Source organism: Sander vitreus, unplaced genomic scaffold, assembly GCF_031162955.1.
Source record: "Sander vitreus isolate 19-12246 unplaced genomic scaffold, sanVit1 ctg515_0, whole genome shotgun sequence".
NCBI lineage: Eukaryota > Metazoa > Chordata > Actinopteri > Perciformes > Percidae > Sander > Sander vitreus.
This window is the reverse complement of record NW_027595616.1, coordinates 7,501-34,777: the sequence shown is the minus strand read 5'-3', so window position 1 is coordinate 34,777 and position 27,277 is coordinate 7,501. Positions and strand designations below refer to the sequence as shown.

The window sequence follows — 27,277 nt, the reverse complement described above, 5'->3', positions numbered from 1 at the left end:
CCGACCAGGTTAGGTGTTACCACGGTGATTGAACCCGGTAACAATTGATCCACCGTCATGATACACAAAACCCTGTGTTGAACCTGAAGGCTGAGTTTGAAGATGGGGGGGGGGTCCAAGCCTTCCTCCTGCTGTCAGAAAACACACCGTCGTCCCCACCAGCGTAAAGTCAGACACAACAGGACTGTTTCCTCTGGAACCTTTCAGAATCAAATGTAGTGACCTAAATGCCTCTGAGACTGTTGTAGAGGAGGATGAACAGGACAGAAAGGTGAGATTGATTGCCCTAATGGAGTCTTGTCTCCATTAGAGGACAGCAAGATGTCATTAGTCCTGGAGTCTTCACAATGTTCCTGTTCTCCCAGAAAGATAATGAATGACAGAGGATGAGCAGAGAGCAGAAATCACTCAGTGAAGAGCTTCAGACTTTATTTTCTGCTTCATAGCTTCTAGTTTCTCCAGCAGCTTCTGTTTCTGGAGATTAAAAAGTGGTCTTCCTCTCTTTCTAACAGGACCCATCAGAGACCAGAGTCTCCATCAGAGACCAGAGTCTCCTCAACCTGAACCCAGCTGTGTGTCTATGAAGAGTGTCCGGTCTATGGAGACAACACTACTTTAAAAAACAAGGCGACCTGTAAGGGATAGACCAATTAAAATGGAGGAGATGAGAATAAAGAGCCAAAGACTGAGGTGAGTTGTTCAGAAACCTCCAACAAACTAGAAGTAGGGTTGTCTCTCAGTGTTGTTTTCACCTGATTAAAATCTGATGGTGATGGGATCACAAGTGGACAGCTTTAAGTAGAGGTGTGAATCATTGAGATCTGAGCAGTCAGAGCACATACTGAGGTGGTCTGACCCTTCTCTTATATCCTGTCTGTCTGCTGCTCTGTGCCCTGCTGTTACCTGGGAAAGGCAGCCACCGGTATACAATAACCTTTATTACAGATGCACCGATAGTCCGGCCGGTGACCGGAATTGGCCAGTTTTCACGTGCTCGGCCATGACCGGCAACCGGCAGGTCAGTCTGAAATATGATGATGTCATGCCAGTCAACGCTATAATTAACTGACAACAGAAGTTATACCAGTTACAGTTCTCAAGGACGCACGCACACACGGACCACAACACGCCCTCTTCTTCCTTTCTCTCAACGTCTCCGCCGTGTGTCGCTCTATTCTCCCACATGTAGGAACCTCGTGCATTAACCTGCAACGTGTCAGCTGTTTGGACATTCTTCAGCGTGTGTGCAGAAGATAACACGTCTGCAATATGCAACACCTGCACGGAGGAAGTAGGACGTGGAGGGACGACCCCAAAAACCAGAATCACATTTCTTTAGTTGATATCTGATGAAAGAAGGAAATGGTTCTAACGTTGCTCTTTAGATGTGTGTTAATGTCCCCCAACAGGAGTACTTTATATAGTTCTGTTTTATAGTGATCCATCATCTGTTCAACACATGTTCTATTAAAGAAAAGACAGAAAATAAATACTTGTGTGTGCTGTAAAGTGGTTAGTATTACTACCAACCTTCCTGCCTTTATGTCTCCTTTTGTTATTTGTTAGTCTCTCATTGCCAGACCTCCACAGCTCTGAGTAAGCAGGCAAACTGAGGTGGTATAAATGGTTTCATTTCCTTCATAACATCAGCAACAAAACATTTAGTCTATATCCACAACTTTCATTTCTGGGATTGTTCAGGTCCCGCCAGATGTCCGTCCCCTTCCTCTGTCTTTGTGTTGGGGTTCTAACCTCCGGCTGATTTGTGAGGACTATGGTTAACTGCTCCTCAGATCTCTGCAGGGTAAATCCAGACAGCTAGCTAGACTATCTGTCCAATCTGAGGTTTCTGTTACACGACTAAAACTACTGTTGAACGTCCACATGTTCCACCAAAACCAGTTCCTTCCTGAGACTATTTAGCAGAGGCACCGTGGCTCCGTCCGGAGCTTAGCCCCGCCCACGACGATTGTGATTGGTTTAAAGAAATGCCAATAAACCAGAGCAGGTTTTCCTCCCATCCAGGAATGCTGTGTGGACTAGTCCAGACCCTCCTCCACAGAGCTGTGGAGGAAGGTCAGGCTATAAGAGTCTACTGAACATTACCCTCAATAAATTTGTTTTTCTATCAGGACCCATCAGAGACCAGACCCTGCTGAACCTGATCCTGAACCTGAACCTGAACCTGAACCGGAACCTGATCCTGAACCTGAACCTGAACCTGATCCTGAACTGGAACCTGATCCTGAACCTGAACCTGAACCTGAACCCAGCTGTGTGTCCTTTAAGAGCGACCGGTCAAAGGCGGAAATGATTTTTTTTAAACGTGTTTCTGACAAAAAGTAAGTCGTTATTTGCATTCACTTGTTAATAATTATGTACATAGCCTGTAGTATTATTATATTTGGTAGAAGTATCAGTTCTTATCAGTAGTATTCAATGCTGCTTCCTCTTTTTCTGCTGATGGAAGGTAATAATTTAAAACTGATAAACATTACTAATATTTGATATAAAAACAGCTCAGACTTTTTTGATTTTCGAGTTTGTTTTAGGATCCAGCAGCAGAGACCAGAGTCTCCGGAACTTGAACCTGAATCCAGCTGTTTGTCCTTTGAGAGCGACCAGTCACTGCATGGTTTTATAAATTTTAAACAAAGACATCCATCTGACAGAAAGTAAGTTATCAGCACCATATAATGAGATTCATAGATGTAGTATTTTAGAGGTATTTCACATAGGCAACATTTCCATCAGACACTAGATTGTATTAAGTTGCTGTGAGCTGTAAAATCACCTCTTATTATTTGGTATTTAGGCCTTTATTAGTGACAGCTTAGACATGACAGGGGAGGGGGGGGGGGATGACATGCAGGAAAGTGTCGCAGGTCAGAATCAAACCCACGACCTCTGCGTCAAGAACTGAGTCTCTATATATATGGATGGCTCAACCATTTGGCCACCCAGGCACCTATACAGTATATTCACCATTTCTAAACACATAGCAGAACATGACGTTATCTGGGAGCTGACCGGGCAAAGAGAGCAATCTTCCTCACTCAGACCAGTCTGCTGCTTCAGGAGTCCTTAAAGCTGCTTACACACCAACCAGATGGCCGACCGTCGGCAGAAAAGGCAGTTGGACTGATCAGTCGGCTCCCCGAGGTCCAATCAATCCCTCGGAACACACTAAGACGACACTGTTTTGGAGACGTGATATGTCTCCATAACAGCATGCAGCACTAGTCTGTATTGTCGCCCAAAAAATGAAAACCAGGCAGCTGATTGGACGAACGCGTCATGTGGGTCTAGCTGCTGCTTCCGGATTTTGGATTTTTTTCAACTGGCCAATGCGGCTCATTCAGAATACAATCTCATATTGTACGAAGATAATTCAGTGAAACGTGATCGACAAAGGTCAGTTTAAAAGATTTTCGTCCAATTTTGAAAGGCTTAGTCACGCTCATTTCGCACGCCATTTCCGGGTGAGTCCCGACTGCCCTGTCTGTGACTGAACACGTCAGGTCGGCCAAAATGAAGGCCGATGGCTCCTCCGACGGACGACTGCACGAACACACCGAACAGACTTGAGTCACTGACCTCGCCAGACTGTCAGGCGGCCGATTATCGGCCCAGTATGTAACTGCTCTTAGGCCAACCATGTTGTAGCCCTTGTTTACTTCTTAGTTCTTTCTGTTGATTCACAGTGGGGTCAGCAGTACCACCAACACTTTAATGTCAATGGAAACCATCTGATTCAATGCTGTAATCAACACAGGACCTTTATCTTGTGTTTGTCTCTGTGTGGACAGACATGATGTGAGCTAATTCTTCCTGATTCCTCCACAGAGTGGACCAGGAGATCTCAGAGGTTCCCAGTGGTCAGTCTGACCAGCAGCATCAAGGACACCTGGACTCTATCTTTATGGTCCGTACATGTACAACAACTACTTTTACATCTATTCTGTTGGCAATCATCTCCATGCTGTGCTTTTCAGACCAGTGGATTGTCAGTCTGTCCAACAAGGATCTGATGTTTGCTTCCATGATTTCAGTTTGATTGTGTCATTCGTATAATCTTCTGTTCCAGCTGCTGGAGGAGAACATCGGCACTTTTGTGAAGAATGAGCTGAAGAAGATCCAAAAGGTTCTGAATCCAGATTATCCAGAATGCTCAGAGAGTCAGAGGGAGGGTGAGGATGAAGAGCAGAGGAGCAGCAGAGAGGCATTTCTGAAGATCACACTGGACTTCCTGAGGAGAATGAAGCAGGAGGAGCTGGTTGACCGTCTGCAGAGCAGTAAGAGGATTTCTCTAAAGATTTAACTTACTGGACTAATGGGACATTTACTAATGTCTCCAGGGATGGACCAAAGTATGTTCCTGTTTTCTTTACAAAATTACTTAATGATCTTTTTTATTATGTATTCATTCAGGAAGCTCTGCTGGAGTTTGTAAACGTAAACTCAAGACTAACCTAAACAAGAAGTTCCAGTGTGTGTTTGAGGGGATTGCTAAAGCAGGAAACCAAACCCTTCTGAATCAGATGTTCACAGAGATCTACATCATGGAGGGAGGGACTGCAGAGGTCAATGATGAACATGAGGTCAGACAGATTGAAACAGCGTCCAGAAAACCAAACAGACCAGAAACAATAATCAGACAAGAAGACATCTTTAAAGCCCCACCTGGAAGAGAGGAACCAATCAGAACAGTGATGACTAAGGGAGTGGCTGGCATCGGGAAAAACAGTCTTAACACAGAAGTTCACTCTGGACTGGGCTGAAGGCAAAGCCAACCAGGACATCCAGTTCATATTTCCATTCACTTTCAGAGAGCTGAACGTGCTGAAAGAGAAAAAGTACAGCTTGGTGGAACTTGTTGATCACTTCTTCAGTGAAACCAAAGAAGCAGGAATCTGCAGGTTTGAAGAGTTCCAGGTTGTGTTCATCTTTGACGGTCTGGATGAGTGTCGACTTCCTCTGGACTTCCACACCACTGAGATCCTGACTGATGTTACAGAGTCCACCTCAGTGGGTGTGCTGCTGACAAACCTCATCAGGGGAAACTGCTTCCCTCTGCTCGCCTCTGGATAACCACACGACCTGCAGCAGCCAATCAGATCCCTCCTGAGTGTGTTGACATGGTGACAGAGGTCAGAGGGTTTACTGACCCACAGAAGGAGGAGTACTTCAGGAAGAGATACAGAGACAAGAAGCAGGCCGACAGAATCATCTCCCACATCAAGACATCACGGAGCCTCCACATCATGTGCCACATCCCAGTCTTCTGCTGGATCACTGCTACAGTTCTGGAGGACGTGTTGAAGATGAGAGAGGGACGAGAGCTGCCCAAGACCCTGACTGAGATGTACATCCACTTCCTGGTGGTTCAGTCCAAACTGAAGAACATAAAATACGGTGGAGGAGCTGGGACCGATTCAAACTGGAATAAAGAGACAAAGAAGATGGTCGAGTCTCTGGGAAAACTGGCTTTTGAGCAGCTGCAGAAAGGCAACCTGATCTTCTATGAATCTGACCTGAAAGAGTGTGGCATTGATATCAGATCAGCCTCAGTTTACTCAGGAGTGTTCACACAGATCTTTAAAGAGGAGAGAGGACTGTACCAGGACAAGGTGTTCTGCTTCATCCACCTGAGTGTTCAGGAGTTCCTGGCTGCTCTTCATGTTCATCTGACATTCATCAACTCTGGAGTCAATCTGCTGTCAGAAGAACAAACAACCTCCTGGCAGCCTAAAGTCTTCAGCCTCAAACCTGAACTAAAATGTCTCCATCAGAGTGCTGTGGACAAGGCCTTAGAGAGTCCAAATGGACACCTGGACTTGTTCCTCCGCTTCCTCCTGGGTCTTTCACTGCAGACTAATCAGAGTCTCCTACGAGGTCTGATGACACAGACAGGAAGTACCTCAGAGACCAATCAGGAAACAGTCGAGTACATCAAGAAGAAGTTCAGTGAGAATCTGTCTGCAGAGAGAAGCATCAATCTGTTCCACTGTCTGAATGAACTGAATGATTGTTCTCTAGTGGAGGAGATCCAAAAGTCCCTGAGTTCAGGAAGTCTCTCCACAGATAAACTGTCTCCTGCTCAGTGGTCAGCTCTGGTCTTCATCTTACTGTCATCTGAAAAAGATCTGGACGTGTTTGACCTGAAGAAATACTTTGCTTCAGAGGAGGCTCTTCTCAGGCTGCTGCCAGTGGTCAAAGCCTCCAAAAAAGCTCTGTAAGTGTGATTTATTCATCATAATGACGTTAAATCAAACCCTCTCGTGTAATATTGCTTAATTCAGTCACGATTAATTATCATGTTTCCAACTTGTTTGGAGTAGAGCAGCAGATATTTAAAGCACCCATATTATGCTCATTTTCAGGTTCATAATTGTATTTTAAGGTTGTACCAGAATAGGTTTACATGGTTTAATTTTCAAAAAACACCATATTTTTGTTGTACTGCACAGCTCTCTCTCACTGCTGCAGATCCTCTTTTCAGCTGGTCTCTGTTTTAGCTACAGAGTGAGACCTCTTTTCTTCTTCTTCTTCTGTACTATCTTTGATTGCACTCGCACATGCGCAGTAGCTCAGATGTAGATCATGTCAGCTAGATAGCTCCAGAGACAGTAAAAGAAAGGCTGTTTCTACAACTTCAGTCAGTTACAAGGCAGGATTAGCTGGGAGACTTCTTCTAAATGAGGGCGCACATGGAAGTAGTTCTTTAGTAGATTATGGTGAACTTGTGTGTGTTGTAGCAGTGCTTTTGCTATTGAGAACGAGGTAGCATGCTAGCGTTAGCGTTAGCATGCTAATGCTAATAGCTAATGCTATGAGCTAACGGATGCGGTAAGCCAGCCGTGCCGATTTTGAACATCTCACCCGGAGACTGAAGACAGGACACATTCAGAAACCGTATCTCACTCAGAACAGCATGGATGGATTTTTTACAAAGTTGGTATGCGTGTGGAAGCACCAGAGACACAAAAATAACTCCCCAAATCCCAGAAAAAGTGTTTTTTTCATAATATGGGCACTTTAAACATGCTGAGAAGGGATTTCATATACTGTATCACCAAAAGTCCAGACTCAACATATGAACACAATCGTTATTTGTCTTCTTATATGACATTTCTCTAAACTTTAAGCTTTATTCAATTAAAACCACCCTTCTCATGTCAGGATTTAAAATTTAGCAATTCGGGAATCTTTGAATGTTTTCAAAGCATTTTGTTCTTATTTATAATATGTCGTAAAGCACAAAGTATAAACTATGGCTATGGCTTTTTTTAATCTTATGTGAATTTGAATACTGGATGTCTTTTTACTCCTCATTCAGTCACAATTAGTTATCATGTTTCCAACTTGTTTAGAAAATGGATTTTATATTCTGTATCACCAAAAGTCCAGACTTAAAAATTAAAAACAATCGTTATGTGTCTTCTTCATTACCATCCCTCCAACAAAGCTCTGTAAGTGTAATTTATTCATCATTAAATACTCTATCTTTCAACAGGAGTTAAATATAAATAACTTGTTTCCTTCCTGTTGTCTCTCCAGACTGAGTGGCTGTAACCTGTCAGAGAGAAGCTGTGAAGCTCTGTCCTCAGTTCTCAGCTCCCAGTCCTCTAGTCTGAGAGAGCTGGACCTGAGTAACAACAACCTGCAGGATTCAGGAGGGAAGCTGATCTCTGTTGGACTGAATAGTCCACACTGCACACTGGAGACTCTCAGGTCAGATCAAGAACAATAATCTTTCAAAAAAACAGTATTTTATTCTGATTTAGAATCACTTCATAAAGAATGAAATATGAACTGTGGCTGAGATCCAGAAATCATTTATATTTTAATATCATGTGACTTTGATTACTGGACGTTTGTTTATTCCTGAATATACAACAAGTGAATCTGACCAGACAATCTGATTGGTCAACTAGACATTCAGAACGTACTCTAATCAGCATGACAGCACACCCAGAGCCATGTGAGCACACCTGGTCCATCACATACAATATTACTCCGCCATTTCCATGGCAACAATGTAACTTCCAGGGCTGTATAAAAAAAAACAGTAACGTTAGCCTACAACAATGATACAATGGATCTTTTTGTTGTTAATTTTGAGTTATATGGAGGACTTAGTTTTGATGCATGATTGGAAGAGGATGAGAAGTGAATCATTGGATGAAACAACATTTTTACACTCTGGAGTTAACTGTTACTGGAATAGTTTGGATCACATCAGCTGTTAGATCACATCAGCTGTTAGATCACATCAGCTGTTAGATCACATCAGCTGTTTGGATCTCGAGACTCTCAGGTCATTCTACTGATGACCATTTAAAATCTGACTAACTTTAGTTGATAAAACAGCTGCTTTGTGTCTGCTGATACAATAAACTTGGGCAGTAGTTATTAATTATATAATTATTAATTTGTAGACTCAGACTTACTTTCCATGAGGATTTTTTATTGTTTAGTTTTGTTGTTAAATAGTTAAATAGATGATTTTAAAGGTGTATTCTAAATCTGGACCAAAATGTACCTGGGGTTCCTGTGTGTTGTTCTGTGTGTTTGCAGTCTGCAAGGCTGTCTGATCTCAGAGGAAGGCTGTACTTCTCTGGTCTCAGCGCTTAGGTCCAACCCCTCCCATCTGAGAGAGCTGGACCTGAGCTACAATCATCCAGGAGTCTCAGGAGTGAAGCTACTGGCAGCGGGACTGGAGGATCCACTCTGGAGACTAGACACTCTCAGGTACAAACACTGATGAACAAAAAGGAGATATTTGTGTAGGAAGTTGTAAAGAAAAACATCTCCAGGAACTAAAATGATGACTTCCTGTTGTTAATAATTGATGTATCCTCTTCCCGGGATCAAATCAGTTTCAACGCGACAGACAGGTCCAGGACAGGTTTAGCCTAGCTTAGCACAAATCAATGTGCTTTCTACGCTGTGAGAAGAGCGTGTCGATAAAGCATTACTCTTTCGGCAGACTAGTTATCTAGAGGTTTAAAATGTCAGTTGCTGGTGCTGCATGGCTCATGTGATCGATCAGAGACGTACACTGACATCCAGACCAATTATTTCTCTAAGTTCCTCTTGTACTGGGAGAGTACCGGCTCCAAGTTCAAAAAGTCCCCCAAAATGCTCTTTCCTAGTCCCTTCGGTGCAAACATAATATATATATGTGTGTGTGTGTGTGTGTGTGTGTGTGTGTGTGTGTGTGTGAGAGTGATGTAATGTTGATGTTTCCCTACAGAGAAAGGTCCACTGCTGCACTAATGCTTGCTCTTGGGGGAATTGTTTGGTCTCTGTAAATGATAGTGTGGCAGTGGCGCCGGCAGCCGTAATCCTATATGCACTGTGCGTACATTTCTTTCTATGAGACACTCATCTAATGTTAACAATGTGTAAATGTGCACATAGTCTGTTCTGCTGTCTGCTATGTTCAGTTATATTTTCCTCATTATTTATGTTATTTCACCCACAAGCCATCCGCTATTAATCAGAATATTCATTGTTATGACTAGATCTGTAGATCAGAGGTGGACCGTCAGGGCCAGCAAGGCCTTCTCTGCTGGCCAAGAGATTATCAGAATCAGAAAATCATATTTTTATAATTGAAGGCCTAAAATAAAGAAAATATGTATTTTCAATATTGTTTATTTACATGTTAAAATTCTTTAGTGAAATGATTTTACTAGCTATTACTCCTTGCTTTAGGTGTTAAAGATTTGAGCAGTGTCAGTGGCCGCTGTGCCTTTGTGTGTGTGTTAAGCCCGCACTGTTTGGCTGGAATCTGTGGCGAGGCCTGTTGATCACTGATTGTGTTATATGTGTTTTTGATTTCTTTGTGGTCACCGTATGAGTAAATATGACCCAGACGCATAACTATCGGTAAGCAGGGTATGCAGTGCTTAAGGGCCCGGACCAATCAGGAGCCCGCGTGACTGAAAGATATTGATTGACAGCCGGGGCCCCCTATCACATTTTCATTACTCGCGACTATTATTATTCTCCCCAAACAAGTTTCCTTTTTATTTTTAAAGAACTTTACAAAAATAATCGCAACTGTTTTTGCAACTTTCACTGTCTCTCGCAACGTCATTGTAACAAACAAACACAAGACATCGCAACTTTTATCGCAATTTTTTACAAAAGCTCCCGTGAAATCAGGCATTTTGGGCTGCAACAATCTCAAAAAAGGCCGTGAAATCCTGGAGGGACTGCCCTTGTGTGTGTTTTCATGTGTTATGGTGCATTCACCAGTGTTTTGTTGTTGTTGTGATGCACGTAGGCTACTCCTGATTTTGTCAGTCATCTCATCTCTTATATGCTGTGTCTCTATGATCCTATCCTGTCCTATTCATGGTAGCCTACTCGTGGACATTGCGCCGTCATCACGTGCTGTAGTAGGGGGGCCCGCCTTGATAATCCTGCTTAAGGGCCCGGTGTTGGCTCGTTACGCCACTGATATGACCGGTTGTTGTGGGTTTGTTTTGGTTTCTTTGGTAATTCCATTCATTTTGACTATATGTGATGCAGCATCCTGTCATACTGCGTGAAAGTGATGCTTCAGTCAGCGTGTGGTCATGTCTCTGCAGTAGTGTATTAGGTGTCTCTAGGTGTTGAGCCTTGTGTTAAATCACGTTATTCCACACGGTAATGTCCTAGTGTCATGGTGAGGTTATTCAAAGGTGATTTAACTGCTGTAGGATAGTACTGAAGGCCCAGGTGTAAAATACACGGCCACCACTGCTGTAGATAAACTGCTGGTTGCTATGGACGCTGCTCTCTGCCCATGGCCTGTCTGTCCTGCTGCAGCTCCTCTCTTATAGCAGTCAGCTCTCTGTTCATGGCCTGTCTGTCCTGCTGCAGCTCCTCTCTTATAGCAGTCAGCTCTCTGTCCATGGCTCATCTGCCAGAGGTTTGATGGTATTGAAGTCCTCTTTGACAGAGCTGAAACTGGCCTCATTGCCTTGAAACATGATGGTCCCATTGTGGTAGACAGTGACAGTGAGAGGTGGGCTGTCCTTGTCTTCATCTTCGATGACTATCTGTCTCCCACTGCCCATGCCTCTCTTCTTGTGATGGTCATAGTGGGCACAGATATCTTTATGCCACACATCGGTACTGTCCGTGTACAGTAGTAGGTTACTAATTCCTTCTGTTTGGCTTATATCTGCAGTCAAAGCCTTTAGGTTCTCTCTGAGTTGTTTGTGTATATAAGCTTTCTTTGCCTGTGTACTTTTGATTTCTTTTGGGTAGCCAATCACAAGGAGGCTGGGCTCTCTCCCGGGAGATCACAACATTGTTTCTGTTCCTAACTGCCGCTCTGCTGCTCCCTCTGCTGCTACTCAGCACGCTATGTTAAGTTAACACAGGCTAGCCTTGTCTTCTTGAGACAGAAATTAGAAATTAAACTACTGTGGGTATGAAGGAAGCTTACCTTACTACTCTACTACAGCTCCTCTTGAGTGGGAAGGAGATGGTGATAGCCTTTGGTGGTTTTTCCTGTTTGTTTGGAGCCTTTTGGTCCTTAGCTTGCTTCTTGCTCCTCTTCCCTGTCCTTAGCTGTTGTGTTAGCAGAGTTAGCTGTCGTGTTAGCAGAGTTAGCTGTAGTGTTAGTAGAGTTAGCTGTCGTGTTAGCAGGGTTAACTGTCGTGTTAGAGGAGTTAGCTGTTGTCTTAGAAGAGTTAGCTGTTGTGTTAGAGGAGTTAGCTGTTGTGTTAGCAGAGTTAGCTGTTGTTAGCGGAGTAACCTGTCGTGTTAGAGGAGTTAGCTGTCGTGTTAGCAGAGTTAGCTGTTGTGTTAGAGGAGTTAGATGTTGTGTTAGCAGAGTTAGCTGTTGTGTAAGCAGAGTTAGCAGTTGTGTTAGCAGAGTTAGCTGTTGTTTTAGCAGAGTTAGCTGTTGTGTTAGCAGAGTTAGCTGTCGTGTTAGCAGAGTTACCTGTTGTGTTAGAGGAGTTAGCTGTTGTGTTAGCATTATTAGCTGTTTTGTTAGCATAATTAGCTGTTGTGTGAGCAGAGTTAGTAGTTGTGTTAGCATAGTTAGCTGTTGTGTTAGTCGAGTTAGATATAGTCTTAGCAGAGTTAGCTGTAGTGTTAGCAGAGTTAGCTGTCGTGTTAGCAGGGTTAGCTGTTGTGTTAGCAGAGTTAGTAGTAGTGTTAGTAGATTTAGCTGTTGTGTTAGCAGAGTTAGCTGTAGTGTTAGCAGAGTTAGCTGTTGTGTTAGCCGAGTTAGATATAGTCTTAGCAGAGTTACCTGTAGTGTTAGCAGGGTTAGCTGTCGTGTTAGCAGGGTTAGCTGTTGTGTTAGCAGAGTTAGCTGTTGTGTTAGCAGAGTTAGCTGTTGTGTTAGCGGAGTTAGCTGTCGTGTTAGCAGGGTTAGCTGTAGTGTTAGCAGGGTTAGCTGTCGTGTTAGCAGAGTTAGTAGTTGTGTTAGCATAGTTAGCTGTAGTGTTAGTAGACTTAGCTGTTGTATAAGCAGAGTTAACTGTTCTGTTTCAGGAGTTAGCTGTTGTGTTAGAGGAGTTAGCAGTTGTGTTAGCAGAGTTAGCTGTTGTGTTAGCAGATTTAGCTGTTGTGTTAGCAGAGTTAGCTGTCGTGTTAGCAGAGTTAGCTGTTGTGTTAGCAGAGTTAGCTGTCGTGTTAGCAGGGTTAGCTGTCGTTAGCAGAGTTAGCTGTCGTGTTAGCAGAGTTAGCTGTTTGTGTTAGCAGAGTTAGCTGTTGTGTTAGCAGACTTAGCTGTTGTGTTAGCAGGGTTAACTGTTGTGTTAGCAGGGTTAGCTGTCTTGTTAGTAGAGTTAGCTGTCGTGTTTGCACAGTTAGCTGTTGTTAGCAGAGTTAGCTGTTATGTTAGCAGAGTTAGCTGTCGTGTTAGCAGAGTTAGCTGTCGTGTTAGCAGAGTTAGCTGTTGTGTTTTGCAGAGTTAGCTGTAATATTAGCAGGGTTAGCTGTCGTGTTAGCAGAGTTAGCTGTCGTGTTAGCAGGGTTAGCTGTCGTGTTAGCAGGGTTAGCTGTCGTGTTAGCAGGGTTAGCTGTTGTTAGCAGAGTTAACTGTCGTGTTAGCAGGATTAACTGTTGTGTTAGAGGAGTTAGCTGTTGTTAGCGGAGTTAGCTGTTGTGTTAGCAGAGTTAGCTGTCGTATTAGCAGGGTTAACTGTTGTGTTAACAGAGTTAGCTGTTGTGTTAGCAGAGTTAGCTGTCGTGTTTGCAGAGTTAGCTGTTGTGAGTAGAGTTAGCTGTCGTGTTAGCACGGTTAGCTGCCGTTAGGAGAGGTAGCTGTCGTGTTAGCAGGGTTAGCTTTTGTGTAAGCAGAGTTAGCAGTTGTGTTAGCAGAGTTAGCTGTTGTGTTAGGAGTTAGCTGTTGTGTTAGAGGAGTTAGCTGTTGTGTTAGCAGGGTTAGCTGTCGTGTTAGCAGGGTTAGCTGTTGTTAGCAGAGTTAGCTGTTGTGTTAGCAGAGTTAGCTGTTGTGTTAGCAGAGTTAGCTGTTGTTAGCAGAGTTAGCTGTTGTTAGCAGGGTTAGCTGTTGTGTTAGCAGGAGAAGCCAGCAGGCAAGTCTTATTTAAATAAACTCCTGGTGTACTTACAAACGTTCCAATCCATCGTGTTATGAGAACATAACCTATTGGTACTACTGTAGAAGTTTGGTATCATTCTGGGCATTATTAGTGGGGTAACTTACCAGATACACTCTTGGATCCGTTAGCGCCTGCACTAAGCTAACCAGCTGATAACGCTAACTCTCCCAATGTTGGACCCAGGTGAAGGAGCTTCAGAAAAACATGTCTATTCTTCTTCTCTCTCTCTCTCTCTCTCTCTCTCTCTCTCTCTCTCTCTCTCTGAGCGGATGTGTGAGTGCTGAGTGAGTCTACGGAGCGTGTGAGTTTCTATCTCTGTTTTTCTGTTTATTTGGGGTTTTGTACGTGTTTATCTTGTTGTGTAGTTGTTAGTTATTAGTTGGTGGTGGGTTTTGTTCAGGTAGTTTGGGTGTCAGCCGGGCATTATGCCCGTGTTTGGCGTGCACCATGCGGTGCTAGAGAAGCTGACACGCCGACATGCGGTGAGGATTTCCCCGCATGTCGGCTGTTCAGTGGAGGAGGCCAGCTATGCTGTCGGGGAGGTGGTGGGGTTTGATAGTGTGAAGTCCGCCTCCCGTATGAACAAGGCAGTGGTTATTTTCTTGGATGATGTGGTGAAGGTTGAGACTGTGGTAGAAAGAGGAATTGTTATCCGTGATACTTTCACCCCGGTTCTCCCGCTGGTGAGCCCAGCTAAAAGAATCATGATTTCAAACGTTCCTCCGTTTATTAAAAATGAGGATTTGGCTAAAGAGCTGTCACGGTACGGCCAGCTGATGTCTCCCATTAAAATGGTTCTGCTCGGATGTAAATCCCCGAAACTCAAGCACGTAGTGTGTCACAGAAGACAAGCCTTCATGACTCTGAAAGACAACGCGGCTGATCTAAATCTAACGTTCAGTTTTAAAGTGGAAGGCTTCAGCTATGTTGTTTTTGCGACTTCTGATTCCATGAAGTGTTTTGGATGTGGGGAGGAGGGTCATTTGGTCCGTTCCTGTCCGCGTCGGCCGGCCCCGAGTCTGCGGGGCCCGGGCGTTTCGGGCCGAGACGGCTCCCGGGTCCCGCTGAACCGGACCCCGGCCCCGCTGGGTCGGGCGGTTCGGCCGACCGGGCCGCAGAGTCGCCTCCGGGGGGCTCAGACTCAGATGTTGCGCCACCTGCGGCTGACTCAGACTCGGCAGGTGCGCAACAGTGTGCAGAAACTGCAGAGGTTACAGAGTTAGTTGTACAACAGGAGTGTGGAAATACAACTGTTAATGAAGGAAATGCCCAGTCTACTGAGGCAGCAGAAAATAACAGACAGACAGGGAAAAAGAAAGGCAGTGCAAAAAAGACAAGCTGCAGTCAGAATATTACAAATGTGGTTGATGATGCTCTGGCTGAAAATGTGTCTGATGAGATGGATGTAACTACAAGATCCAGCAAAAGAAAAAACAGTTCTAACAAAGAGCAGAATGATGCTAAAGCTAAAAAAGCTGCTAGAGGGTCTGTGTGATGATGATGATGATGATGATGATGATGAGGAAGATTGTGAGTGGACAGCATCCCAGGTAGAGAAGTTAACTCTGTATCCTCTGGATAAGATCAAGAAGTTCCTGCAGGACACTAAAGGGATCAAGGCGGTGAAGACGGAGCAGTTCTTCCCTGATCTGAGAGGGTTTATCAGGTCTGTGGCCTGGCTGAGGAAAGATACAGAAGGGTTCACTATCCAAGAGGTTTACCGCCTCAAGAAACTGGTCACTAAAGTCAGAGCTCAACTCATTGAAGACGATGACTGGGTTTCTTCACATACTTGTTGTGTGTGTTTTTGTTCTTGCTCTTTTCTTTTTAATGGCAGATTTAAATATTGGGTCTTTAAACATTAATGGAGCAAGAAGTGATGTTAAAAGAGCTTCTCTGTTTAAACTGGTGGAGTTAAAACATCTGGATGTTATCTTTGTGCAGGAGACCCACAGTGATGTGGAGAATGAGAGTGAGTGGAGGAAGCAGTGGCCTGGGGAGGTGATTCTCAGCCATAAAGCCTCTATGTATTTATTTATTGTTCTGTTGAAAAGAGATTATTTTTGTAGATAACAAGATGGAACATTGATAAAATAAAGTTCCTTTTAAAAAATCAAAAAATCTCTCTCTCTCTCTCTCTCGCTCTCTCTCTCTCTCTCTCTCTCTCTCTCTCTCTCTCTCTCTTTCTGAGTGATGTAATGCCCCCCCCTCCTCCTCCTTTCAGGGTGGAGCCTGCTGGAGTCAGATGGTTGACACCAGGTCTGAGGAAGTGTAAGTGTGTTTTTACATTTCATTCATCAAACTGTGACATCACTCATTCAACCCTCTGATGTCATCATCAAAGTGCTGATTGGTTTATAACTGCAGCTGTGTTGTGTCTCCTTCTCTCCGTCAGATTCCTGTGAACTCACAGTCGACACAAACACAGTGAACAGAAACCTCAAACTGTCTGACAACAACAGGAAGGTGAAACGTGTGAAGGAGGATCAGCCATATCCTGATCATCCAGAGAGGTTTTACTGCTGTCATCAGCTGCTGTGTAGAGATGGTCTGACTGGTCGCTGTTACTGGGAGGTTGAGAGGAGAGGAGAGGTTAATATATCAGTGAGTTACAGAGGAATCAGGAGGAGAGGAGACAGTGATGACTGTTGGTTTGGATATAATGATCAGTCCTGGAGTCTGATCTGCTCTGATGGTGGTTACTATGTCTGGCACAATAAGAGAATAACATCCTCCTCCTCCTCTGACTCTAACAGAGTAGCATCCATCTCCTCCTCCTCTGACTCTAACAGAGTAACATCCTCCTCCTCCTCCTCTGACTCTAACAGAGTAACATCCATCTCCTCCTCCTCTGTCTCTAAGAGAGTAGCAGTGTATGTGGACGTTCCTGCTGGCTCTCTGTCCTTCTACAGAGTCTCCTCTGACTCACTGATCCTCCTCCACACCTTAAACACCACATTCACTCAGCCTCTCTATCCTGGGTTTGGGTTCTGGTCTCCTGGTTCCTCAGTGTCTCTGAGTCCTGTGTAGGACGGAGAGTCTCCTCCTGTTTCTCACTGCTGATCAGTTGAGTCTGTACAGGATCACACTTACAGAAATATTTCAGCTTATTGTTATGAACTAATGAATGAACTTTGTATGAAATAATTCAGAATGAACAGATTCCTCGTGAACATTGTAAACTTCCTCCACTTCCAGTCCTTTAAAGATGGAAGCTGTGATCATGAAATTGTAGAAATGCGTTTTGTTGCTCTTTTTGACGTTATTGTTGCTATTTTGTGTCTAAGCATCATGGGAGTTGTAGTTGATCCTGAGCTGGTTGTGTTGGATGATAAAATAACTCAAACTCCTGTCTGATCGTTCCTCTGAGTCTCAGTACACACACACACACACACACACACACACACACACACACACACACACACACACACACACACACACACACACACACACACACACACACACACACACACACACACACACACACACACACACACACACAGACAGACACACACACACACAGACACACACACACACGCACACACATACGCACACACGCATAGACACACACACACACACACACACACACAGACAGACATCTGCTTCACTTTCAGTCCACAGAGACATTTTTGTAGTTTTTTTCCAAAATTTTAGTTGCTGATTTTACATTTTTTCTCGTTTTTGTCGCTTTTTTCAAATATTTGTTTTTCCAACTTTTTTTTTCTGTGCTGTGGCGTCCGTGTGTGCGTGCGTCCTTGAGAACTGTAACTCGTATAACTGATGTTGTCAGTTAATTGTAGCGTTGACCGGCATGAAATCAGCATATGTCAGACTGACCTGCAGGTCACTGGTCATGGCCGAGCACGTGAAAACTATCGGTGCATCTCTAGTATTAGGGGACCACTAAGGTCTATATAAAGAGACTTCAGATACAGTATTAGGGGACCACTAAGGCCTATATAAAAGAGACTTCAGATACAGTATTAGGGGACCACTAAGGTCTATATAAAGAGACTTCAGATACAGTATTAGGGGACCACTAAGGTCTATATAAAGAGACTTCAGATACAGTATTAGGGGACCACTAAGGTCTATATAAAAGAGACTTCAGATACAGTATTAGGGGGACCACTAAGGTCTATATAAAAGAGACTTCAGATACAGTATTAGGGGACCACTAAGGTCTATATAAAAGAGACTTCAGATACAGTATTAGGGGACCACTAAGGTCTATATAAAAGCATCCAAAGAGCACCATGTCATGGGACCTTTAATAAAACACAGATGCATTAACGGTTGCGGCCACCAGGTGGCAGAATAAATCCTCCAGGGGGACGCAGAGCAACGTGAACATTCTGCTGAGTCATGTTGCAGACGCAGATCTGCAGAGTCATGTTTGTGTCCACCTGGTGAAAGTAAAGTCCAACAGAACGATGTCACTATGTGTCAGTTGGAAAACAGTTAGATACAAAACAGGAAGGAAATTAGCGACACAAATGTCTTAAAAAGCTACAGAATTATCATTTTTCCCCAAATGTTTTACAGATCTTATATAACGGCTTTAAAAAAAAAATGAAAAAAATACCCCAAAAAGCAGCAAAAATGCCCAAAAAGCAATGACAAAAACGCTAAAATGTGTTGAAAAAAACATGAAATAAAGAGGCAAAAATGCTGAAAAAAACGTTTAAATAAAGAGACAAAAATATCAGAAAAAGGGAGGAAAGAAGGGACATTATGGCCAGATAAACAACAAAAAAAGTGACAAAAACGTCAAAAGTTTTCCCAAATGATGCCAAAGTCTTGTGAAATAGTTCATATAGCTGAAGTCCAATATTAACTTCCCTTTAACCAAATAATTCATTGTTATTAGAAACAATAGAAGTCAGAAACTATTACAACAAAAAAGAAACTGAGGAAGTTAAATATTCCTACTGTACAGGTTGTCTCAAACGCAGCGTTCCTCTCTTGTTTCGTTACATTTTTCATTATTATTTTGATTCATTTTAATATATATTTTTTAAATATTTAAATGTATTTCTAAATATTCTGATTTATTCGTACATTTATAAGGTAGAACTATTGTAAATAATGAAGTTTGGACTTATTATTGTAAGCTTTTTAATTTGTATTACAGTTTAATTATCTTAAATTATACATATCTACAGTCATGAGAACAAAGTAGGAACCCATGCTAAAGTTAACTAAAAAGAGGAATAAAAACATCATCTTTAGGAAACTGATCTTAATGCCTTCATTAAAAAAAATGAGGAAAATCCAACCTTTAAGGACACCAGTTATCTTTGTGAATGAATAATGTATCATAAATAAATAAATGTTCTTCCTTAAAATACAGGGGGCATAAGTCAGTACCCCCCTATGTTAGATTCCCATAGAGGCAGGCAGACTTTTATTTTGAAAGGCCAGTTATTTCATGGATCCAGGATACTATGATCCTGATAAAGTTCCCTTGGCCCCCCCATCATCACATACCCTTCACCATACCCCCCCACATCATCACATACCCTTCACCATACCCCCCCACATCATCACATACCCTTCACCATACCCCCCCCATCATCACATACCCTTCACCATACCCCCCACATCATCACATACCCTTCACCATACCCCCCACATCATCACATACCCTTCACCATACCCCCCCATCATCACATACCCTTCACCATACCCCCCCATCATCACATACCTTTCACCATACCCCCCCATCATCACATACCCTTCACCATACCTAGAGGTTGGCATGGGGTACTTTCCATGAAATCATCTCTCAATGCAAATCAAACCAGCTGTTAGACTAACTGAAATACAAAAATTTCTGAATGGACTCATTGAGTTTGTCAAGTGTGAAATACTTTTTTGAAATTAACAAGCTGAGGCAGTGCGCCAACTCAGCTGGTAATATGCCTTCAAAGATGTCATGTGCAACATCTGGAGGGTAGCCGGTGCAGACATTGAAATGAGAAAGATACGCAGAGAAAACACACTTCCTTTTAACACCGTAACAAGGTTGTGCATTGTCCTGTGCTGACCTGACGTGCATTTCATGCATCTCTTTGCTTCGGAGAGTAAACGTACCTGAACTCACTTCCCTCTCCTGAATTTCAGACTTTTTGCCACACAAAAGCGGCAAATGTATTCACCTGCAAAACTTTCAATAAATCCAGCAATTCCATGTGCTCCCAAATTGTCTGCTATTACACACTGTATTGTGCCTTTAACAAAATCTCCAAGCTGTGCAATAAAAATACCTTGACTTTCCAAAATGGCAAGATCCCTCAACAAGGGCTCTAGGACCCTTTCATAGCCATATTTCCTCACATCTTCAGATCTGCAGAGTAAGGCCAAATAAACTGAAGACAACGAAGAATGACAACCTGGTGGTAAATTGTTGAGATTCCAGTAAACACCACAGATCTTGTGCTTTTTGCGAGATGTGCCAAGCAGATTACAAATTTCAAAATCATCAACGTATAAATTCAATAACACTCGCAACTCACCTCCTGACAAAAAATGGTTATCCTTGAAAAACAAACCATCTCGAAAAGACTCGTATATCACTTCTTCTCCTCTGCCCTCTGATATGAGGTGACTATCTAATGCTTTGTTAAGAATGTAATCATTAGTAAAAAGCTGCTGTAAAAACTTTAATAGAGGAACATACGGCAGCGTTCTTTTAGTTTTGTCATCCAGGATATATTCTATGGGCTCCACAACCTGAACATTGTCTTTGTAGTATACACAGGATTAGACGTACACAGAGCAGATGCAAGTTCTTCAATGACTGACTGGTCAACTTGCAGTTTGTAACTATTAAGTGTGTCACGTATCACATTTCTTGTACTACACAAAGATGCTGTGCTCAACAAATATTGAAATTCGTCCAGCAATTCATCAATTGCAGCACTTGGCACATGAAAAATATTTTCCAGCTTTAATAACACTGCAGCAATTTTTTGTTCTATTATCTCTGGCTGATCCTTTGATTTATCTAAATCAATGTCATCAGACTGACTTTCATCACAGAATTCTTCACTGTTTGAAACATCAGGTTCTCCAGTTCCTTGGACTACACCATCCTTAAAATCTACCAACGAATGTAAGCTGTGCTTCCGACTTTTGTGCGACTTGAAGGTGCTGTATACATTGGATTTGTATTCACAGCCTTTAAACATACAAGTGACTGTCTCATTGTTTTTCAGATGATGGCTTATGTGCACAAAATAATCATGTTCTGTTCCAAGTTCACTACAGCCACATAAATGACATGAAAATGCAGTAAATATGTCAGACTGCTTTAAGGTATTGGTGTGATTCCTTGACAAATGTGTCAGAGTCACTTATGCAAAACAATCTAGGCCCTGCATTTTCATAATGTTTATGTGGCTGAAAACAGGCTAGAAACATGTTTATAAGCATCTGAAAAACAATAGTTTAGTATCACTATATATTCCAAAAAACTGTGAATCTAATCAACCTTCAATGCCTGGAAGCATGGACAGTCAGGCCCGATAGTGCTAGTCAGAACATGTCTGTGATAGTCTGATGAGCATTGATTTAGATAAATCGAAGGATCAGCCAGATAATAGATGCGCTGCGGTATTAAACAAAGCTGGAAAATATTTTTCGTATTGTAAGTGTGATAATTGCTGGTGGCACAGCATCAACGTAACGGTACAGAAATGTGATAAACTGCGAGATTGTTTCGGCGGCATCTGCTCTGTACATCTGTCCTGTATGAAATCTCGGTTGACTGGCTGTCGAAAAATACTGCAGGCGCAATGTTCGATTTGTGAAATGTCTGGATGACAAACAAAGGCGCTGCGGTATCTTGCTATTAAGTTTTACGGCAGCTTTGCTGTGATGCATTCGTAACAAGACGTCGCGCAATCGGGGCGGGTGTTATGCGAGTCTTCGTAGTTTCAGGATAGTAACCGACCTGTCGGGAGGAAGCAGGTTATTATTAATTTATATGTTATGTCGCGAACATCTTACTTGAAAAGCTACACAGATCTGTGGTGACAATTGCCGAATCGTTGTCTTTCGAACTGACTGACCTTGCTCTGCAGATCTGTGTATGGCGTGAGAAAGGGTGCAAACGCGTTGAGGATCTTCACCGTTTTTGGAGAAAGTCAGATGGCTGATGCAGCGGAGATACCGTTAAGGCTTTGGTACATGATAACGACAATTGAGCACGTAGTGCTGGACTATTGAAAGTTTGCGAATATTTCATTGCGCATATTGACGAAAATCTGAGAGTTCGGGGAAGACGGTTCGAGTACGACCTTTCTCGAGCAAGATGCGTAATCTGCGTCGAAAGATCAGCACCAGGACAATGCAACGTTAAAGATGTGATATCTCTCAGCTGTGTCTGCACGTACCCGTATTGCACATATTTATCTTTGAGCATATTACCCAGCTGGTGGCGAAATATTTCACACTGTTTTTAAACTCAATAATCCCGATCAAAATGTTTATCATTTCGGAGTGAAGGAAGCATGTGGTGATGAAGCGCGTGAAAGAACATGTGATGATGAGAGTATGACGAAAGTGCTGTGATGAGTATGAAGAGCTATGTGATATTTGAGGAACATGGTACGAAGGAGTGATGAGGGTATGAAGGCATGTGATGATGTGAGCTATGGCCAGGCCTGTGATGACAGAGCCAGAGCTGCTGTCGGGTCATGGTATCCTGGTCCCAGTAGTAACTGACGCTCAAGTAAAGTCTGCCTGCCTCAAACCTCCATGAAATTGCTGTACCCCTATATTTTAAGGAAGAACATTGACTGGATTGATATTATTCATTCTGGAAACAGTGATGTCATAGGAATCTTTTAATGAAGGCATTAGATTTCTAAGATGATGTTTTATTCTCTTTTGGTGCTGGCATGGAGTTCCTACTTTGAGCTATATGACTGTAGATGTAACATGGTAAGATAATTATTTGTAATACAGAGGCCAAAAAGCTGCAATAGTAAGTCCAGGCTTCAAAGCCATTTACAATAGTTACACCTTATAAATATTGCGAATACATCAGAATATTTAAAATGTTAAATAGTCAAAAAATAATATTGAATATTAGCTGAAGGCATGCGTTTATTTAACTGTACAACAAGGTATTGGCACTCTCAGACTCTTTTTGTTGTAACTTTCTATTGTTTCACAGCCAGCAATAATTATTTGGTTGGAAGTTGATATGAGCATTTCTGGGCTGATCATTGAGAGGCTTTTGACGTTTTGTCACTTTGTTCTCTGGCCAAAATGTCAGCTAACTCTTCCTTTCTGATATTTCTCAGTATTTAGCATTTTTCGGCATTTACCTCTTATTCTGTGGTTTTGTACATTTGCGTTTTGTTGCTGCTTTGGTGTTTTCATTTTGTGGCATTATTTTTAAGCGTTATATAGATCTTAACATTACGGTAGAAACGACAATTCTGTAGCTTTAAGGCTACGATGTGTATTTTCACTTCTGTTTTGTATCTGGCTGTTTTCCATCGTTCTGTTGATTACATTCACCGAATGGACACAGGCATGTCTGCAGGTCTCCGTCTGCAACATGATCCTGAGTGTTTGTTGCTTACGTCCCCATGGAAGATTGACTACTGCTGCCCGTGAACCATCTGTGTTTTGAATCCCATGACATGGTAGCTCTTTGAGATAACGCCTGGGCCTTAGTGTCCGCTATTTGCCAATCTGTCTATGGCGTGATCACAATGCTAATCTGTCTCTTTTGCCAGACATGAGTGTCTATGCAGTCTTGGCATATGGGGCAGTGATTTGTGCAGGGTGCTGCTGCCAGTGATCTGTACTGTCTGAGATATAACATATGAACCTTGAATGGTCTAACTACTGTATCTGTGAGTCTTGCTCAGACCTTGGTGTCCCCTAATGCTGCTTAAATCACGGTCTCTTATATGAATTGTAGTGATATACTATCTGAAGTCTCTTTATAGACAGCAGTGATTCTGTACTGAGTCTCTTTATATGAACAGCAATTGATCTGGCTACTGTCTGAGGAATATAACATGAATACTGTCTGGTCTCTTTATAGACACATGAATGGTCTAATACTGTAATCTGAAAGTACTATGAACAGCAGTGGTCTAATACTGCTGTCTGAAAGTCTCAATTGATTCTATGCCATCTGAAATCTCCCATATAGACTGTAGTGTCCTAATACTGTATCTGAGAATAGGGTGTAATACTGTATCACGAAGTGCTGCTGCCAGTATTCTAATACTGTCTGAAGAATATGAACGCTGATGGTCCCGAAGTTTCTCTTCCTGAACATAGTGGTCCCCTGAAGTCTTTATAAGACATGATGATCTATTACTATCTGGTCTCTTTAGTGTTCTGTATCTGAGAATACTCTTTTTATATAGACAGTGGTCTATAATGTCAAATAAAACACAAAGAAAAGAAATTTGTATTGAAGAACAAAGAAAGCAGTTTGCCAGTCAAGTCAAAATGTTTCAGCACCACAGACAGCAACAGCTGATGGACAGCGATGGTGCTGAACAGGCCAAGTGAGCTCAATCAGGGCCACAATATATAATCGACATGGCACTATTATATATATTGAACATAACGTTTGTTTACAACTCCATAGGCAGTGACACACAGGCTACAGGTGCTGGGATGAAAACTCACCATTTTGTTGTCTGCTTACCGATCCTCCAGAACAAATACATCTAACAAAACTATAAACATATCAGCAGCAGGACCTTCATCAGCTCCCGTGGCTGACGATGATGATGGTGGTGGTGTCAGCAGCAGTGGCATGCAGAGTGAGGAGGAGACTCAGGAGGAGGAGACAGAGATGAGGGAGTGAGGGTCCTGCGGTCAGCACAACTCCCCTTAAAACACTTTTCCCCTTGATAAAACTGAGTGGTGGACAAAACACGACAACAATAGAAGACGTAGACATGCTGCACTGTATGACTGCATTACATATATATATATATATATATATATATATATATATATATATATATATATATATATATATATATATATATTCTCTCATTTAATGGTGAAGGGTATGTGATGATGTATATATATATATATATCATATATGATGACAAATCATGAAATAAGCATGTCTGTCTGTGTGTGTGTGTGTGTGTGTGTGTGTGTGTGTTTGTGTGTGTGTGTGTGTGTGTGTGTGTGTCTGTGTGTGTGTCTGTGTGTGTCTGTGTGTGTGTGTGTGTGTGTGTGTGTGTGTGTGTGTCTGTGTGTGTGTGTGTGTGTGTGTGTGTGTGTGTGTGTGTGTGTGTGTGTGTCTGTGTGCGTGCGTGCGTGTCTCTGTGTGTGCGTGCCTGCGTGCGTCTGTGTGTGTGTGCGTGCGTGCGTCTGTGTGTGTGTGTGTGTGTGTGTGTGTGTGTGTCTGTGTCTGTGTGTGCGTGCGTGCGTCTGTGTGTCTGTGTGTGTCTGTGTGTGCGTGCTGTGTGTGTGTGTGTGTGTGTGTGTGTGTGTGTGTGTGTGAGTGTGTACTGAGACTCAGAGGAACGATCAGACAGGAGTTTGAGTTATTTTATCATCCAACACAACCAGCTCAGGATCAACTCCAACTCCCATGATGCTTAGACACAAAATAGCAACAATAACGTCAAAAAGAGCAACAAAACGCATTTCTACAATTTCATGATCACAGCTTCCATCTTTAAAGGACTGGAAGTGGAGGAAGTTTACAATGTTCCACGAGGAATCTGTTCAATCATTCTGAATTATTTCATACAAAGTTCATTCATTGGTTCATAACAATAAGCTGAAATATTTCTGTAAGTGTGATCCTGTACAGACTCAACTGATCAGCAGTGAGAAACAGGAGGAGACTCTCCATCCTACACAGGACTCAGAGACACTGAGGAACCAGGAGACCAGAACCCAAACCCAGGATAGAGAGGCTGAGTGAATGTGGTGTTGAAGGTGTGGAGGAGGATCAGTGAGTCAGAGGAGACTGTGTAGAAGGACAGAGAGCCAGCAGGACAGTCCACATACACTGCTACTCTACCAGAGACAGAGGAGGAGGAGAAGATGGATGCTACTCTGTTAGAGACAGAGGAGGAGGAGATGGATGCTACTCTCTTAGAGACAGAGGAGGAGGAGATGGATGCTACTCTGTTAGAGACAGAGGAGGAGGAGATGGATGTTACTCTGTTAGAGACAGAGGAGGAGGAGATGGATGTTACTCTCTTATTGTGACAGACAGAGTAACGATCATCAGAGCAGAACAGACTCCAGGACTGATCATTATATCCAAACCAACAGTCATAACTGTCTCCTCTCCTGCTGATTCCTCTGTAACTCACTGATATATAAACATCTCCTCTCGTCTCAACCTCCCAGTAACAGCGACCAGTCAGACCATCTCTACACAGCAGCTGATACCAGGAGTCAAACCTCTCTGGATGATCAGGATATGGCTGATACTCCTCCACACGTGTCACCTTCCTGTTGTTGTCAGACAGTTTGAGGTTTCTGTTCACTGTGTTTGTGTCGACTGTGAGTTCACAGGAATCTGACGGAGAGAAGGAGACACAACACAGCTGCAGTTATTAACCAATCAGCACTTTGATGATGACATCAGAGGGTTGAATGAGTGATGTCACAGTTTGATGAATGAAATTAAAAACACACTTACATCTCCATGGACCTGGTGTCAACCATCTGACTCCAGCAGGCTCCACCCTGAAAGGAGGAGGAGGGGGGGCATTACATCACTCAGAAAGAGAGAGAGAGAGAGAGAGAGAGAGAGAGAGAGAGAGAGATTTTTGATTTTTAAAAGGAACTTTATTTTATGTTCCATCTTGTTATCTACAAAAATAATAAATATATAATAATAATAATAAAAATAATCTCTTTTCAACAGAACAATAAATAAATACATAGAGGCTTTATGGCTGAGAATCACCTCCCCCGGCCACTGCTTCCTCCACTCACTCTCATTCTCCACATCACTGTGGGTCTCCTGCACAAAGATAACATCCAGATGTTTTAACTCCACCAGTTTAAACAGAGAAGCTCTTTTAACATCACTTCTTGCTCCATTAATGTTTAAAGACCCAATATTTAAATCTGCCATTAAAAAGAAAAGAGCAAGAACAAAAACACACACAACAAGTATGTGAAGAAACATATTAAACCCAGTCATCATCTTCAATGAGTTGAGCTCTGACTTTAGTGACCAGTTTCTTGAGGCGGTAAACCTCTTGGATAGTGAACCCTTCTGTATCTTTCCTCAGCCAGGCCACAGACCTGATAAACCCTCTCAGATCAGGGAAGAACTGCTCCGTCTTCACCGCCTTGATCCCTTTAGTGTCCTGCAGGAACTTCTTGATCTTATCCAGAGGATACAGAGTTAACTTCTCTACCTGGGATGCTGTCCACTCACAATCTTCCTCATCATCATCATCATCATCATCACCACACAGACCCTCTAGCAGCTTTTTAGCTTTAGCATCATTCTGCTCTTTGTTAGAACTGTTTTTTCTTTTGCTGGATCTTGTAGTTACATCCATCTCATCAGACACATTTTCAGCCAGAGCATCATCAACCACATTTGTAATATTCTGACTGCAGCTTGTCTTATTTGCGCTGCCTTTCTTTTTCCCTGTCTGTCTGTTATTTTCTGCTGCCTCAGTAGACTGGGCATTTCCTTCATTAACAGTTGTATT

General features: G+C 42.7%; 2 protein-coding genes across 2 annotated transcripts in view; one reads left to right on the top strand and one right to left on the bottom strand.

Moving 5' to 3' along the window:
- Positions 1 to 623: 623 nt before the first annotated feature.
- Positions 624 to 16,933, top strand: LOC144514265 (protein NLRC3-like). The gene is given in 12 exon segments (XM_078245450.1): positions 624 to 690; positions 2,133 to 2,342; positions 2,553 to 2,675; positions 3,847 to 3,925; positions 4,088 to 4,295; positions 4,432 to 4,736; positions 4,738 to 5,059; positions 5,062 to 6,235; positions 7,561 to 7,734; positions 8,581 to 8,754; positions 15,808 to 15,854; positions 15,979 to 16,933. Coding segments are annotated over 12 exon segments (3,486 nt in total). The 5' UTR covers positions 624 to 655; the 3' UTR covers positions 16,614 to 16,933.
- An 8,186-nt stretch (positions 16,934 to 25,119) lies between these two features.
- LOC144514264 (stonustoxin subunit alpha-like) overlaps positions 25,120 to 27,277 on the bottom strand; it is a 9,652-nt gene continuing 7,494 nt past the window's right edge. The window contains exons 2-4 of the mRNA XM_078245449.1: positions 26,515 to 26,571; positions 26,245 to 26,291; positions 25,120 to 26,121 (exon numbers count right to left, since the gene is read on the bottom strand). Coding sequence (XP_078101575.1) covers positions 25,445 to 26,121; positions 26,245 to 26,291; positions 26,515 to 26,558 — 768 coding nt within the window. The 5' untranslated portion in view covers positions 26,559 to 26,571 and the 3' untranslated portion in view covers positions 25,120 to 25,444. The remainder of the gene's footprint in view (positions 26,122 to 26,244; positions 26,292 to 26,514; positions 26,572 to 27,277) is intronic.